The following is a 16,635-nucleotide window of genomic DNA, read 5'->3' on the forward strand; positions in this document are numbered from 1 at the left end:
GCAGGTAAATCAGAATTTCTTTTGCTATATTGATGGAAAAAGTGGATCATCAGGTTCCTGAATTCAGGAGACATGGTAAATATGCTCACCCTCCTGGTAAGATTGGCCAGCTTCATGTCTACACCATCAGTCTTGCTTGTGATATTATCGATCCTACGATTCTGAGAGTCAAGTTCTTGACTCATTGCGGAGCCCAAAGCCTTCAATCTCTTAGTAACATCCGAGATTTCATCCAAGTTCTCATCCAACTCGTCCTCAAGTTCATCGTCGGAAGCAGTGGCTTCGAACCTGTATCTGCTATTCAACTCTCGGTTACGGACCCTCTGCTGTTCAGACTTGCGGAACCTGCCGCTACCTCCGCCACTAATACCTTCGTCGCCGACGCCTCCAGGAGGACCACTGTATAAGAGATTCTCATCGTCGTTTCCACGACCATAGGTGGCTGCACGCCCAAGACGGTCTTGGGTCTCACGGACATCCAACATGGTTCTTTCCCTTTCCTGCCGTTCCTCTTCGTAACGATCCTGAATTTTGGCTTCCTGCGCACGACGTTTGGCGTCCTTGTTGAAGGTAATCACCGGACGGAAGATGGAGCGATTGAGTTGTTTGAGCTCATCAGTCTTATCTTCGGCACGTTGTCCATGTGACTTGGACATGTCAAGATGCCTCTCAGTATTCGCGAGGCTTTCTGTAATGGACAGGTCTAGTCAGGAAAGACACTTAGAGAGCGACAGATATTGCGAACCAGATTGGTCGCCTAATTTGCTGAGAGTTCCGCGGGCGGCTTCTTCTGCTTGCCTGGCCATCATCAAAGCATTTCGAGTAGAATTAACACTCTCCTGCTTGATAAATCTAGTTTGTGTCTTGATACCTTCTACATCCTCGTCATTTTCTTCGCCTGGAGCAGGATCCCGACCAGCTCCGGGTCCGTCAAAGAACCGACCAGAACCACTCTTTTGGGGATTATATCCAGCAAAAAGTTCGCTTCGATCCTGGTCTGGTTGGGCGTTTCCACGTGAATAAACGTCGCCGACACTGTTGCCTCTTCTATATCGGTCTATATAGCTTTCCCCACCATTGTCATTAGATTGAGCAGGGACAGAAGGAGGGGGAAGAGTGGCACTGTATGGATCGCCGTCGCGACTAGCGACATAAGTCGAGGCGTTAGAGCGGTAGGAAGGCAAGGATGATTTGGAAAGTACAGATGGAGATTTGGAACGAGTAGACGAGTTAGAAGTCGAGGGTTCGACGGGAGGAATGAGATTCTTTTCTTTCCTGAAAAAAGAAGGCATAGTGGTAATTGGTTACAGAGCGTTCAGCGCTGAGCGCCCGGAAAAAGCTGTTAGGTTGCCTTTCGTTCACGTGGCAAGATTTACAATTTACAGTTTTCTTAGTTCTACGGTCTACAGACAGGATACATACTTTAAGTAGTACTGATATATACAGTCAGATCTACAGTAATTTTTATCAAAGACGCGAGTCCGACGTTCATCCTATTTTCTTGCGCCAAATTCAAGGAATTGGGCCAACTTGGGATCCTCCATCATCGTCAAATGCCCACCATTCACATCAAACCTCTCAAAGTTCTTCGCAAAACGTTCGGTGCCGAGCATCTCCCAGCTGGCATCACCATCTGGGAAAAGGGAACGCGCACCACTCTGTCTAGGGAGCACCAGTTGCATTGGAACCTTGACACGAGCGGCCCACTCGATCATACGCTGTTCAAGGGCAGCAGGGTCGCGAAGAATCTTTTCATCGTTGCCCGCTAATGTGAAGAATAGGTCGAGCGCACCCAAACCGATGCCAGAAAATGCACGGTGCTGTTGTTTGATGTGATCGCGAGCTGGTAGACCGTTGTGAGCGTCCCAAATCTATGCACAGGAAGATCGTTAATAAGAGCGGCTTGAATGAAAGCGGATGATGCACACATACCTCAGTAATGACAGTCTTTGCTCCCTCGTTGGTATCTAATTCAGTCATTCGGTCCATAAGGCGAATGCCAATACCAATGACGTCCTTGGTGGGCACTTTCGTTCTGATAGTTTCCTCGTCAAGTCCAGCAGTGAAGTGATAACTACCAAAGATGGCAGGAGAGAAGTCCAACATAACCCATTGTGATATCTCATCTCCTGCTTGCTGGAACTGATATACGAGCTCATAGGCGATAAGTGCAGATGCACAATATCCTCCGATTCGATATGGACCATGCGGCTGAGCTTCCTTGATTTTCTCGTAGTAGAATTTGGCCGTACGTTCGACAGATTCCAGAGGCGTTTCAGGTGTGACCTGAACACCCCAAAGGGCAGATGTGAATTGTTCTTGAAGTGGTACGAAGGTTAGAAGATTTCCACCACCGCCGTGGGTGAAAATGAGGGGTGTTTCGCCGGGTCTGTCAATCATCTTGATTAGCGTTTCGCCAGGTTGATTTGGTGGTATCTGCCAATCGTATCTCTTCTCCTGGATAGACGAGGCATTGTATATGACAGGAGCAAGTTTGGACGCAGGGGCGCTACTTGACCCCTCGTCATCTTCGTCGCCGTCACCTTGAGTAAGGTTGACGATATCCTCAGTGGTAATATCCGAGAGCAGTTGCATTTGAGCAATCTGCAGGTACGGTCTCAAGGCGACAGACAGGTGACCTGCAGAGAGTGAGTCTAAACCGTATGAGGTCAACGGAGTGCTCATCGAGAAGTCATCCTCGGCGACATCCAGGAACGACAGTACAATATTTTTGATCACGTCAGCAGATGCGTCCTTTTTACCAGCTGAGCCCCCATTAGCAGCCTCATCTGAAAATAGATGGGAGAACATGGGAAGACAGGCTGTTCCAAGCCCAGCAGAGGCCTTGTCCCAACTCCAAGGAGGCACATAAAGGTAGAACGGTTGCTTGCGCATTTTCAGGAGTCCAAGACGAATATGGTGGCACAGTTCTATGGAGCGTTGGTATGAAAATTGTTGCGTTAAATGAAATGCTTACCACTGCAGGTCATGCCCCAAGTTGACCAACGGGTTACATCAGTGTTCAGCTCGTTCGTTGCCTCGAATAGTGCAGAGTCTAGGATGGCAGGGCAAACGATAGAGAAAGCGTTGGGGAGCTTTCTGACTAAGAAATCGACTGCACTGTTAGCACCAGCGTAATTGGCCTGACCCAAACTTCCTAAGATCGTGGCAGACGAAAACATGATAATGAAATCTAATGATTCGAGAGAGCATGAAGCTTCTAGGGCCTTGAATACGTGAACTTTGGAAACGAACGGAGACGACCAGGAGTCTTCGTCATGAGCAGAGAACAGACGGTCGTTGATAGATGCGGAAAGCAGCATGACGCCGGCAAGCGGCAAACTCAAGGACGAAATTAAGTTGGTCATGGCCCCTGCGGATGCTCCATCGCAGGCCTCCAGCTGTAGATTTAGACCAGGTAATGTCTTTGCGTATTCAGAGATACGTTTGCCAGCTTCGTAGCGAGGGCGATCAAGGGTAGCAGCTCCAGAGCGGGAGGTCATGATAATGTTCCTTGCGCCATTCTAGGCAAAATAGGTGAGAACCAACTTGCCTACCGTGAAAAGTGAAGAATGAACCTACCTCATACATCCATAGAGCTATTTTCAAACCCATTGAGCCAATTCCACCGACTAATAGATATGATCTATCAGCGCGGAACAGAGTCTTGCTCGTCTGGCTCTCAATCACGTTTACCTTCGCCGGAATAGAGTGCGTCTCGATGGTGGGCTTGTGATGAGTATAAAACTCAGCGATGATGTCTCCAATGAGCCATGGGTTCCTCGATAACTCCGTGGCCAATCCAGTCGCCGGATCGTCCCAAATGAAAACGGAGGTCTGTGGTCGAACAGAACCACGAATGACTTGAGCATCATTCTTATCTAAACCACTAGCAATGACAAAATCGCTGCCACGCAAAACTGTCAAGCTGTTTTCTTCTGGGTTTGTCGAAGCCACTTTCGCATTGACACCCAAAGCCAGTAAGAGCTCACAAATATCCTTGTTCATTATACCAACAACACCAATCTTCCGTCTCTGTAAGCGTTTGATATCGCGAATGCTGGTGATACCCAATGCTATACCGATAATAGCCATTGAAAGGGCGAGGAACGCAGAAGTGTCTGGCTCAATGCTCGAGTCCTGAAGGGACGCAAACTGTCCTTCATGAGCCACAATGTAGGGAGTGGGGAAATCTTTCTGGGTCACAGTCACCACACCAACAACATCTTTCCCCTCTTTCCACTGAGAAGCCTTCGATTTTATCACTCGGCCAACCACTCCTTTGAATCCAGCGTGGACTTCGCTGGCAGTCAGAACTTCTACTAATATGTATTGTTCGGGGATGAGAGTAGGAGGAACGACGGAGTCGAGAGAGACGGTGCTTTCGTCGTTCAATGAAGCGTTGGGGATGGCAGAAGGAACATATCGGGGAACCAGTATAGTGCCTGAGTCGTCGACCTCGAATTCTTTGTCAAGATTTTGAAGGTGAGCGATCGAGCGAATGAATGCAGTCCTCCTTTCTACATCCCAGGCACTGTCAAAGAATACCATGTAAAGCTGTAAATCAGGTACTTCGACACGAAGAACTCTGGAAAATCCAGCAGCAGACCCGGAAGCTTCATCGGAATTCGCGTGGAGCCATAACTCTTTTGGTCCCGACTGACGTAACTGGCTGAAGGTGGTTTGTAGCGCGAGTAACGAGTTGGGATTAACGTTAGCATTAGTAGGATATTCGACGATGGAAAGTTCGGCCACGGCGGATGGCTTCGAAAATATGTCACGTGCTTTTTGCGCAATTCCTGCGCTTCCAAGACCGGACAGGAAGACGAGGCCAGAATCTTTGAGCGACCGCTTCCATCCTGCGGGATCAGAAACTATAAGAAGACCCCCGGGAAGAAGAAGTTTGGATATGGACGATGCAGTCGTGCTATTATCATCGACGTTCACATCTCCGCATGCAAGAATGATATCAAACGTGGAAAGCAAGGAACTAGGTTCTGGTCCAGCTAGGTCCAGCTTTGTGTAATGCGCAAACGGTGGGACAGAAACTGATGTGGTATCAGCACAAGTATAATGTATAATGATATCCGCCGCGCCAGGATTCTCGATGAGAGAAACAATCTTGGGCTGACTCAAGAGTTGAGTGGAAGCTGCGCCGACTTCTAAAACCCTGATGACTTTCTTCCTGGCTACTGCAAAATCAATGGTCGCCTTAATTGCTGACTGAAGATCATCTGTAGTTAGGGCAGCGCCATTAGCATGCCCATTGATACCATGACCGTTTGCTGAACCGTTGATAGTACCAGTATAAGCTGGAAGCATATAGGGCTGGTAGACGAGCTCAAAGCTTTGTGCATTTGTGATGCCGCTAACTTTCTCATGATGGGCAACTGAGAATCCATGGAGCGATAGAACGGATTGACCATTGGGTAGGAGGATTTCCAAGTCGAATTTGATCTCCTCTTCACAGACCGTAAGCACTCTTGCGAAATAAATCTTATGCTATAAGCTCACCAGGAGTCCAATTCTTCATTTTGACGTAAGCATAGAAAGTATCGGAAGCTGTCTGCCCCGATGGGAACAACTCCGACTGATGTAAAGCCACGTATTCGACTGAGAGCGGAAGATGATACGAGTTTGGATCATTGTCGGCGGATGCAGGAAGAACCATGGCATGGAAGCAAGCATCCAAAATGGCAGGATGCACAATATAATTGTAGCCACTTTGAAGATGTCAGAAAGGAGCTTATCACAAAAAGTAGCAAACTCGTACTGTTCAGTGAGATCAGGAGCAAAACCTCTAACTTCAGCTAATCCTTCATTCGCGCCGCGCCAGAACCGAGTCACTCGTCTGAACATGGGTCCGTATTGTGCGAAATGGTTGATGGGTGCGTAGAACTCTTCCGACTCCACCACCTTGCATCCTTTCCGAAGCGCAGCCAGATCGAATAATGGGGGAGAACTAGTTAGTTCAGTAGACAGGAAACCATCAGTGTGCAGGCGAAGCTGTTCAAAATTTACTAAAGCGTGCGATACTAAATAACGGAAAACGCACTTCATCGAGATTGCCAGGCTTGTATGAGCTAACCGACCAGCGAGAGTCTTCGCGCTTGACTTCAACAGAGATTGTTTTGTCGGCAATGAGAGGAAGCATGGTGCGGAAGTTGACATTCCATAGAGTACGACCTCCGAGTTCAAAGCCCTGTAATATCAGAGTCAGAGACTGAAACAACTGAATATATCAAACGGACCATCTCGAGGAAACCTGCAGCAGCCATAATGGGTTGACTATTGATAACGTGCTGTGTCAGATCAGGATGTGTAGAAGAATTGATTCGCAGAGGCGAGGAACATAGCGGGCCCCTGTACGTAGCATCCATATGATCAAGCGACGTGCGACAAACGTCTGAATAAACAGGAACTTCCTTCTTCGAGAACGGATACTTGAACGGTGAAGGGATTGGTGGTGACCGGACTCCAGTGAGTGCCCGAATGTCAATGGAATCGTATCCTGTCACCGCGAGTCCACCGATAGTTTCCATCATTTGTGTGTATTCACCAAATTGAGGGTATTCTCGTTTTCGGCGCATTCCACAAAAGACGACGTCCGCGCTACCTCGAATACTTGAAACATAGGAAGATAAGACAGGATGAGGAGATATTTCCAGGAAGGTCGCATTTGGCATATCTACCAAGATGCTATTGATGGCGCTAAGGAATTCAACAGGGGAACGAGCATTGTCCCAGAAGTAATCAGCAGTGAATGCTCCATTCCAAATTTCACCAGTCATAGTTGAATATGCAGGAATCTTTGGTATACAGTCTTCTGCACGATACTTGGCGAAGACCTCAGATACTCGCTTCAAATATGAGGCCTTGCAAGCCTCCATCATCGTGCTATGGAATGGAACACGAGTGGCAATCTGATTAACCATGATATTCCGGGCTTTGGCAATCTCCTTAGCCTTCTCCAAGAGTAGAACGTGACCCGCGAGGACGACGGCAGTCTCTGCATTGTAGCAAGCAACGTCAAGGATCATCTTAGGAGCATCAATTGAAGCCCGAACTTCATTGATGATATCGTCGGCAACAATCGGGTCACAACTGAAAGCAACCATGCTACCTTCAAGAGCCTCGAGCTCCGCAACTGCCAATCCACGAGCGATGGCGATTTCGAGAGCCAAGGCCTTGGAAGTGGCTCCAGAGGCATAAAGCATAGTGGTTTCGCCAGCAGAATGACCGACAACTGCATCCGGAGCTATCCCTACAGATTGGAATAGGTCGATGAGTGCGAGTTGTACCATCGCGATTGCAGGGAGGGTAATTTCAATGGGCCAGACTGCAGGTAGCTTTTGTGCAGACACATCATTCGAGAATAAACCTGTGCGAGCAATCATAGATTGACCGACGACAGCAGCATAGACAGAATCAAGCTCGAGTATACTGGAGCGGAAGACAGGGAATTGATTGAAGAGTTGTCGGCCCATCGCAATGTGCTGAGGACCCTGACCTGCGTTGAACGATCAACCTCGGGAAATTATGTCAGTGATACTTGGACATACCTGAACACACCCATACAAGGGCAGGTCTATTCCGTGGGATGAATCGGGGTGATGAGAAAATCGGAGTAGCACCGGGAAGGGTGACAGAGAATGATCTCCAGTTCATTTGCATACTTCGACGGCCGAAGGCGAGAGAGAGGGCAGCAATATCTTTGTTTCCATCTGCCAAAGTAACAAGTTGTTTAGCGACGGCACTTGTTGAAGAGTCCGAAAGTGCACCGGCCAAGAGAAGGACAGGATAGTTGGAAGGGATTTCATTAGGGAGAGCGACATTTAGCTCGTGACTCTCGACCAAAACATGAGCATTGGAACCACCGATACCAGAACTGTTCATAGAGATCAACAGCTTGCCGGAGGGATGACGGGGTTCGATCGGCTCAATTTCTGTAGGGACCCGGAGTTTCCACTGCTTCCACTTGACTTTTTGATTCAATTTGTTGAGCTTGACATTGGGAGGAACCAGACGATCTTGGAAGATCCAAAGAACTTTACACAAGGATGCCATAAACGAAACAATTTCGGTGTGTCTAATGTATCCATTTCAGCAAGAATAGTCGAAGACAGTTATTTTCCACTTGCCCAATGTTGCCTTTAACACTTCCAATGAGGAGCTCGTCGTTCCGGGCAAATGCTTTTCCAACCCAATTGGCCTCGATAGGATCGCCGACGGACGTCCCTATACATTGAATCATAATTAAGATATTAAAATACGAAGAGTTCAGATTGACTAACCTGTCGCGTGCAATTCAATGAAATCTACCTCTTGGGGAGATCTTCCGGTTGCGACATATGCCTTACGCATTGCGTCTTCTTGCGCACTTGCAAGAGGTGCATAAACTGGGGCCGAGTTACCCGTGGCATTGATACCAGTTCCGAGAATCTACAGGATCTGCAGTCAAAAAATGTGGCAGTGTAAAGAAAGAAGGTTAAGCATTTACAGATCCGTAGATATAATCTCCATCTGCGATTGCCTTGTCTAAAGGCTTGAGAACAATCGCGACACACCCTTCCCCTCTCGAGAAACTACAAAGGACCCTGAGGATATAGATGGTATATTGGTTCACTTTGACTTACCCGTTAGCTCCAGCATCAAAAGGCTTGCACATTCCGTCAGGTGCAAGAACGCCACCTTGACTGTAACAGATAATATCGATGAACCTGAAATAATTTCCTGAGTGAAAATCCAAGCAGAACAATGTGGTAGATACAAACCTAGAGTTGACTTGACATCCCCCAACAACAGCGGCTTCGCATTCACCGGCTCGTATTGCCTGAACGGCAAGATGTGTAGCAGTCGCAGTAGAACTACAAGCAGTATCAACTGGAAGCGAGGGACCACAAAGATCAAGGTGGTATGCAACTTTGTTGGCGACCATAGTATAGGCCCCTGCAAAAGATCCCGCTGCATCAGTAGGTGCCTGTCCGGAGGGTCAGCATCAAAAGGATTTTGAAGCGCATCAAACGACACATACGTGTTCACCGACTGATAGAATGTCATGAGCCACAGCGGACATATAAGTGCCAATGTTACGGCCGCGATATTGGATTCCAGCATCCCACAACGCAAGAAAAGAGTTTTCAACCAGTCTGCGGGTACCAACAGCGAGTGCCTTGGCGTCCTTGGGATTGATACCGAACTCAAGATAATCAAACATTGATATGTCCTTCAAGAAGGATCCAGTGTCGGTGAAGATGTGACCAGCATTTTTACCTCTCCACCTTGACAGATGAAGTGCTCAATGCGATATATCTTGTTAGCGAAGCGGGGACTTACAGGTCTACATTGAACCTGTCGGCGGGTACACGGCTGTAAGAATCGCGTTTTTCATGGAGAAAATTCTTGAAGGTTTGGAAATCAAGGTTGGTGTTACTATAGTCTCCACTAGGGAGCTCAGCGGAAATTCCAATCTGGGTAAAAGTCTGGTGAACGCAAGACACGGAGGACAATGTCCAATGGGACTCACAATAGCAATGGGAGCTAAGGTTTCACTACTCATGCTCGCTGTGAATCGATATCGCAGAATAAACTGGGAGAAATGAAAAGCGGTGTAGGCAGGATTTTTGGAGTGATTCGGCCTTGAAGCCTTTATGCTAGATAAAGGCTACGCATTTCTATGACATCCCAAACTCAGCTAAATCTGGGGCATATTTTGAAAGTGCATACCAAATACCAAATGTATGTTCTCTGCGTGTCCGAGTCTTCATGTTGGATCACCCCTGATAGGCACGCCCTTGAACTGCATATGATACAGATTATCCCGGTGGTAAGTAGGAGCATTGGATGGTTGCTTGCTTCCACGACGTTCGAGCCCCAACGCATTCAAACTATCTCCGAAATCATCTCTGCGCGCCACTTCTGTATGGAGAGCCGAAAGGATTGAAAACTATCAGTATAACCGCTCTTCCCGTGCGAGTCGAAAAAGAGTTGAACAAAGTCACAATCGATCCCGCACATCGAGTAAACAATCAAAGAAAGTTACTCGGAGTAACCACAGATATAGCTGGATCAAGTCAGGAACAATGAAAACCATAACATAATTGACGACTTACTATATCCTGCAGGTCTCTCGCTGTTTCTCGCCAACTCTCTATCGTCGCTGCAGACAGTGCAGTTCAACGCTCGGCGCCTCAATTCCGGTTCCGAATCCGGTGGCCGAAGGTCGATGGCAGCTCTTAGTTGTTGGACGGATCGAAATTGGTTGTCTTCAGCCATAACCTGGCCATAGTACTTGAAATTCCAGTTGGAAGGCTCTGGACGGCTCGGGAAGCAATCGTAAGTACGCTGATATGAATGACATTTGAATAAGTGAAGATGTTCGGTCGCCAATCGAGATATGTACTAGGCTAATCACCACGAAGGTTTTTTTCACAAGCTATCGCTCAAACAAAGTAGCAACACTACTACTGTACCATAATACATGACTCTATTCATTCTACTCATTGTACGTTCTTGTACGTCTTGTTTCTTTTTTTCATCATCTTTCCAAACATTTCGGGATCCCTTCTGAATTACAGTACTCACGGACATCTCAAAGAGCTGCCAAAAGTACATCTTTCAACAACCCTCTGACATGAGATCTATACCTATCTATACTTCAAGGTACAGTTTGTCTTAAGTTCATCCTGCAAAGTAACGCCGCAGCGGCTCATTCGGGATTCATACATTCTAGTCAGTTCGTCGCAAATCTTTTCCTTTGTTCCGGATAAAAACTGATGCCTCAGTCCGTGGCTCCAGAGTTCCTGCATCCCCCACTTTTTCCCCCTCCCTTCTACTGACATGAAAGCTGTATTCACTATTGCTGGAGCGCGCGTCCAGGTCCGCGACACCGAAATCCCTATTCCCAAAGAAGAGCAGGTCCTCGTCAAAATGGTCGCCGTTGCTCAAAATCCCACTGATTGTAAGTGATCCGTGCTGAACTGCGTACCAGCGAAGGCATTAAATATCCTGTTGCAGGCACACCTGACGGGAACGCTTTTCCCGGCCGAGAAATATATAGGGAAATGAGAAGAGCAATCGCCGATTTCCCCTCAGTGAATAAAATTCTTTCCCATAAGGAAATAATTAGGTTTTACGGACGGGAAATGAGTAAAATATTAACTGTATTTCCCAATTTAGAAATATAGTATTTTTCATCAGATGAAGATTATCTTTCGCCTTTGATAAAGATTATCTTTCGCATTAGATAAAGATTACCTATTACGAAAGATAAAGATAATCTTTCGCGCTAGATAATTTTTAGATTGCGCGCTAGGGAAATGGAAAATTTCCCGGTTCGCGAAACCAAATAGCTTAGCGCCTCTTAGCGCCCACCCAGACATATGAGTGGCACTCACTCTAGTTGACACAGCTCGACACCCATTGGCACTATCTACAGGTTGCAGGGTTAATGAATCAATAGGTTGGTTTTTGCTGAGTTTTTGGTAGAGGTGGCATGCTTAGCCACTCATGTCTTTACAGTGACGCGCAAATCAAATCCACACCCCCCGATTTGGAAGGCCTTATGTCACCAGCCTAGAACCGTAAAATCTGTTGTTCCGCTGCTCAGAATTATCGAATTTTGAGGGTTCAAAGAGCTTATATTGCCACAAGCAATTCTTTATAGTAGATTTGACTTGCTTGACAGTGTGTAGCATACAAAAATGTTCATAAAAACAGTTAAATCACAAAATTTCCAAATCGGGGGGTGTGGATTTGATTTGCGCGTCACTGTAGGTGGGCGCTAAGAGGCGCTAAGCTATTTGGTTTCGCGAACCGGGAAATTTTCCATTTCCCTAGCGCGCAATCTAAAAATTATCTAGCGCGAAAGATTATCTTTATCTTTCGTAATAGGTAATCTTTATCTAATGCGAAAGATAATCTTTATCAAAGGCGAAAGATAATCTTCATCTGATGAAAAATACTATATTTCTAAATTGGGAAATACAGTTAATATTTTACTCATTTCCCGTCCGTAAAACCTAATTATTTCCTTATGGGAAAGAATTTTACTCACTGAGGGGAAATCGGCGATTACTCTTCTCATTTCCCTATATATTTCTCGGCCGGGAAAAGCGTTCCCGTCAGGTGTGAGGGAAAACAATCAAACTCGCTCGCGTTGTTGGAGCAATTGTAGGCACTGACTATGCTGGTACCATAGCTGGTGTGGGCCCCGGCGTCGATGACGAGAAATACAAGCTTGGCGATCGCGTCGCAGGTGTACTTCATGGATGTAAGTATCCATTACTCTATATCGTTTTATCAGTGCACATTTTTTACGATACAACTTGTGCTTAGCTTTGAACAAGAACGGCGCCTTCGCCGAATACGCTCTTGTTCCTGTACATTCTTTGATCAGGATCCCTGATAGTTGGACTTTCGAGGAAGCAGCTCAACTTGGCGTTGGTACAACCACGACTTGCCAATGTTTCTGGCAGTCCCAAAACCTTCCTAAACCCTTTGAGCGTCCCTCTTCTCCTCCAACGACTGTTCTCATCTGGTCAGGAGCCAGTGCTACCGGTCATTACGCCATCCAGTTCGCGAAACTGTCTGGAATGAGGGTCATAACTACATCTTCACCGAAGCATTGGGATCGTCTCAAGGCCCTCGGTGCGGACGCGTGCTTCGATTATAATGACCCTGAAGTGTCTGAAAAGATTCGGGCCTATACTGAAAATAAACTCAAGTATGCTGTCGATTGCTTCAGCGAGAAGACTTCTTTCCAGAAAGTTAGCGATGCTCTGAGTGAAGAAGGCGGCACTATCTCTTGTCTCTTCCCTTCGCCATATAAACTTCGAGCCGGTATCAAGCTCAAGTTCACGCTCGCGTATGATCTCCTCGCTGAAGTACGTTTTTTCATCCGGGTTTTCCTGTTCTTGCACTAATTCTATATCTCTCCTTACAGCCTTACAAGTTCCCCAAAGTTTATAACCCGCGCGCAGAAGATAAAGCATTTGGTGATTGGGCGACCGATCTTGTTTCAGAGGTACTCAAATCTGGAAAACTGGTACCCCTTCCGATGAAACTCTATCCGAACGGCTTGGCTAGCGTTCAGGAAGGGTTAAGATATATGCAAGAAGGAAAGGTTCGTTTATTGTACAGGATTTTCTCTCGATTTTACAGTTAATTGATTCGTTTATCAGGTCAGCGCTGAGAAGATTACTTATAGAATTTCCGATACTCCTGGAATCGAGGCCTGAAAAACAGATATGTACTATATCCTATCCTATCCCTTACAGAATACTTTTAGTGGCGTGAATTCAAGCAACTCCCGGAATAGAGGCTTAAAGATATGTACTGTACATACTTGTAGTGGCGTGCATATAACTTGTACAAGTATAAATTAGTTCTTATACTATCATTATACTTTACCCAGACACCAGAAAGGCCTAATGTTGAGGCGTTGAATCAGTGCGGCAAATTAGAAAACGTACAGACGTCTTGCAAATCGAACTTAATTATATCGTGGATGTTTCACCCGCATATCCATATGTAGTATCAGAAGTCAGAATATAATATGGACGGAGATGCCAGGCTGAGTCTTGCTGAGTGCGCTAATGATAATTTTCAGGCAATGTCAATTCTTACAGAATTTCAAAAGCAAATCAAAATGGGTGTTCCATCAATCATAGATTATCTTACCAGATCAGATCTCATCAAACCCTAAGCAGCACTGGAAGGCAGGCAGTTGCCTGCGGTTGCCACATGGCGATGCATAGATAACTTTATGTAGAAGAGGGGAAGGGGGGATGAGCCAGGAGGTGCCACTGAAGAGCCTTGGATTCAAGGTTCAGAAAGGGTATTGCGCTTTTTTCGCGTCGCTCGCTTGAATTAACCCAAGGAGGTCACACAGGAATTCTGTATGCGACTGCATCGGACAGAGTTTTAAAATATATCCGAATTTGCGGCTGTTAGAGCAACAATGGCATAGCTACATAGCTACTCCTTGAATAGCTTGACTATCCAGGGCAAACAAAATACATGGAGTGAAGAATACTGACAAATCTTCCCTATTATTCCTTAAAGTCACAGGATTGACACGGATCTTCTACACCTTCAGGATATCAACTAGTGTATGCGAATCATTATATCAAAAACTTGTCGTAGAGCTAGATGTATATGATAGATGGATGGAAACCTCGGAAACAACAAGAACACAAGTCCTAGTAGCGTAAAATACGTGCGGAGAGCAAGGACCTAAACGTAACAACAACTCTATGATGTAGCGTTTGCACGCCTGCGTAAATTTTTTCTATGAATTTCTCGCGCAACGACTTGGATAGAAGCAGAGGTTCCCATAAGAACCCCGGTCCAGACGATACCTTTCCACCAATCCAGACTGCTGCCAATGATCGCACCACCGACTGGCGAGCCTATAAGAGAAGCTATCGCAACGGGAGCCATGGCTGCACCGACGACTTTCCTGCGAAATTTCTTGAAGATCAGTCGCAAGGACACTAAAAAATTGGGAAGTGCTTACCCTCTATCGGCTTCAGTAGGCATAAGAGCAGTGATCACGGGTGTAAAAAGTGAGGTCGACGATCCAAAGAAAAAACCATAGCTGCAATCTGTTAGCGACTCAACTACGTTTGAGATCATGTTACAACCTACAGGATACAGAATACGATGAGTCCTCCGGGGTGACCGGCTCCAAACATGATAAAGGCACATCCAGCTATACAGAAGTCAAATTTCAGTAAATCAAGGTAAAATCTGGAAAGTGAACGCACCGTTAATGATCGCACAAACGATATACGTTCCCAATACCCCATACTTGTCAGCAAAATAACTTGGGACCACCCTTCCGAATGCAGTCGAAAAACTCATAGCTGCCACAGAGTAAAATATGAAGCCTGAGGCCATATGGTGGCTATCAGCGAAGAGCTGGATGTAAAAAAGTGGGAAAAGGCCGCCTAGTTGACCGAGGAACCCGGAGAAGAGGGTCAGGAGGTAGGGAGTATAAAGCAAAGGTGTTTCTCCGGCGACAGCCTTTGGAGGGCGAGGGGGAACCGTTATGAGAAGGTTTCCGACCGCTAGAAGACCAAGGGAGAGGTACGCAGTGGCGCGTATAGCAGACGGGAAGCCGTGTTTCGGGATAAGTTGATTGATTATAACTGTAAATTGCGATGAGTTTTAGATATACCATTTGCAGGATTCGGACTCACTGGAGAAAATACCTCCTCCGAACGATCCAGCGGAAATGACGATTCCCTGTAAAAAATGCGTTCATTCAGTGATACACTCGTAAGGGTACTTATGGTACATACCATAGCGATGGCTTGTCTACCTGGAAAATGGAGAGCTGCAGTTACCAAGGCTGGAACGTAGCAAAGCCCGACACCAATACCCATGCCTACTCCTTGTGCGAGGATTATTTGATAGTACTGATCTTCTTTTGCCAGAGAAAGCATAAAGAAGCTGATTACGACTCATAATCAGTAATGCGAAAGGATCACCTTTGTCGAAGAGCATCACCTGAACAGATAGATAACACTTCCGGTCGCGAAAACTGCCCTAGTATGGCCCATATCACATCTAGGGACTAGTCAGTGTACTGGAGTTGCCAAAACTAAGTCATTGCGATCACGCCTTACAATCTTCCCCCAATCATCCCCAAGCCTAGTTGCAGCAAAATCTCAAGTCCTATAACCCAACTAATACGGGAAGCGGAGGAGCTAGGCAAGAATTCGGAGACGTAGTAATCTTCGAAGACTCCAAACGAGTTAACCGATGCGACGGTACAAAACTGGATGAAAAAGCAACCGAGGACTTGAAAAGAACATCGAAAGAGTCAGTTCAGGTGTGCGTTTTTTGGGAAAATACAGCAAAAGCAAATTTACCTGTGAGCCATGCTCTCAGCGCACCCACTGGGTGTCGTGATGGGGCTAAGACACCCTTCTCGCTACCTTCGGTGCTCGGGTCTGTGGCGTGGTGACTGCCAACTTCAGCATGATGTCCTTTCTCGAAGCTATTTTGTTTAGACATCGAAGTTGAGTGTTGCGTTGTTGACGAAGGTGGGAGTGGCACAGAACGTCTCGATGTTACTTATATTATGTACAAACGATCCGAAAAGTCTGGAAGGACCAACCCGGAGACGTATCAAATGTCAACTGAACATGAGTGAACATGTCAGTATTTGTAAATGTATAATAACATCGACCTCCTCTGGGGAGTTCAAAGAGTACCCGCTCCCGCCGACGCATACACAGGTATTCGAATGTCTCTTTTGCGTTATGCATTAGGGAGTTCCTTTGGAATCCTCAAGAGTTAAGAGAATTGTGGAGGATTTTTAGAATGCTGGAGGCTTTGAATGAGCATGTATTGAAATCTCGGGACTGCCGACGGTATATCCTAGGCATTTAATTCTCGTCCTCCGGGTATTCATTTCGAAATGTATGTCAGAGTGTTTAATTCAGTTGTTAAAATTGTATCGTTGAACTGAATGGCCGATTCGGGTTTTCCGAAGCTTTATGATCGTTACATTGTTACAGCCTTTACCATCAATCACGGGTTCATGGGATGGTCCATGGGGATGTACAAGTTCCTGATATGTACCCATGTATCGATCTTCTCATGAAGATATGAGAAGGGACGTAT

The 16,635-nt window shown here is 46.3% G+C and overlaps 4 protein-coding genes across 4 annotated transcripts; 1 reads left to right on the forward strand and 3 right to left on the reverse strand.

Moving 5' to 3' along the window:
- Positions 1 to 9: 9 nt before the first annotated feature.
- C8R40DRAFT_1160595 (synaptosome-associated proteinsynaptosomal-associated protein 25) lies at positions 10 to 1,292 on the reverse strand (the record flags this gene model as incomplete). Its single annotated transcript, XM_046230033.1, has 3 exons — positions 10 to 24; positions 90 to 688; positions 746 to 1,292. 3 exons carry the CDS (start codon positions 1,290 to 1,292, stop codon positions 10 to 12), a joined length of 1,161 nt encoding a protein of 386 aa, XP_046086816.1.
- A 63-nt stretch (positions 1,293 to 1,355) lies between these two features.
- Positions 1,356 to 9,671, reverse strand: C8R40DRAFT_192683 (uncharacterized protein). The gene is made up of 17 exons (XM_046234295.1): positions 9,527 to 9,671; positions 9,337 to 9,470; positions 9,035 to 9,281; positions 8,775 to 8,980; positions 8,637 to 8,720; positions 8,501 to 8,585; positions 8,295 to 8,442; positions 8,142 to 8,238; positions 7,563 to 8,089; positions 6,252 to 7,510; positions 6,056 to 6,202; positions 5,774 to 6,006; positions 5,515 to 5,723; positions 3,583 to 5,462; positions 2,978 to 3,524; positions 1,933 to 2,930; positions 1,356 to 1,871 (listed from the first exon to the last, which is right to left on the reverse strand). The coding sequence occupies exons 1-17, from the start codon at positions 9,557 to 9,559 to the stop codon at positions 1,494 to 1,496; spliced, it is 7,212 nt and encodes a 2,403-aa protein (XP_046086817.1). The 5' UTR covers positions 9,560 to 9,671; the 3' UTR covers positions 1,356 to 1,493.
- Positions 9,672 to 10,839: 1,168 nt separating this feature from the next.
- Positions 10,840 to 13,238, forward strand: C8R40DRAFT_1044327 (chaperonin 10-like protein; the record flags this gene model as incomplete). The annotated part of the gene is made up of 5 exons (XM_046224221.1): positions 10,840 to 10,960; positions 12,134 to 12,271; positions 12,337 to 12,884; positions 12,944 to 13,123; positions 13,182 to 13,238. The coding sequence occupies 5 exons, from the start codon at positions 10,840 to 10,842 to the stop codon at positions 13,236 to 13,238; spliced, it is 1,044 nt and encodes a 347-aa protein (XP_046086818.1).
- An 825-nt stretch (positions 13,239 to 14,063) lies between these two features.
- C8R40DRAFT_192956 (major facilitator superfamily domain-containing protein) lies at positions 14,064 to 16,362 on the reverse strand. The gene is made up of 9 exons (XM_046234297.1): positions 15,879 to 16,362; positions 15,633 to 15,807; positions 15,514 to 15,573; positions 15,306 to 15,456; positions 15,204 to 15,249; positions 14,769 to 15,152; positions 14,650 to 14,713; positions 14,519 to 14,599; positions 14,064 to 14,461 (listed from the first exon to the last, which is right to left on the reverse strand). The coding sequence occupies exons 1-9, from the start codon at positions 16,021 to 16,023 to the stop codon at positions 14,254 to 14,256; spliced, it is 1,314 nt and encodes a 437-aa protein (XP_046086819.1). The 5' UTR covers positions 16,024 to 16,362; the 3' UTR covers positions 14,064 to 14,253.
- Between the last annotated feature and the right edge of the window lie 273 nt (positions 16,363 to 16,635).

Source organism: Lentinula edodes (genome assembly GCF_021015755.1).
Source record: "Lentinula edodes strain Le(Bin) 0899 ss11 chromosome Unknown C8R40scaffold_16, whole genome shotgun sequence".
In the NCBI taxonomy this organism is placed as follows: Eukaryota; Fungi; Basidiomycota; class Agaricomycetes; order Agaricales; family Omphalotaceae; genus Lentinula; species Lentinula edodes.

Coding starts and splice junctions, on each gene's coding strand:
- C8R40DRAFT_192683 (XM_046234295.1), bottom strand. CDS start 9,559: ATGAGTAGTGAAACCTTAGCTCCCATTGCTATT. Junction 9,471..9,526: donor CCTTAGCTCCCATTGCTATT/GTGAGTCCCATT, acceptor ACTTTTACCCAG/ATTGGAATTTCCGCTGAGCT. Junction 2,931..2,977: donor TTGGGGCATGACCTGCAGTG/GTAAGCATTTCA, acceptor AACGCTCCATAG/AACTGTGCCACCATATTCGT.
- C8R40DRAFT_192956 (XM_046234297.1), bottom strand. CDS start 16,023: ATGTCTAAACAAAATAGCTTCGAGAAAGGACATCATGCTGAAGTTGGC. Junction 15,808..15,878: donor GCTGAGAGCATGGCTCACAG/GTAAATTTGCTT, acceptor GTTCTTTTCAAG/TCCTCGGTTGCTTTTTCATC. Junction 15,457..15,513: donor AGTGTTATCTATCTGTTCAG/GTGATGCTCTTC, acceptor AGTCGTAATCAG/CTTCTTTATGCTTTCTCTGG.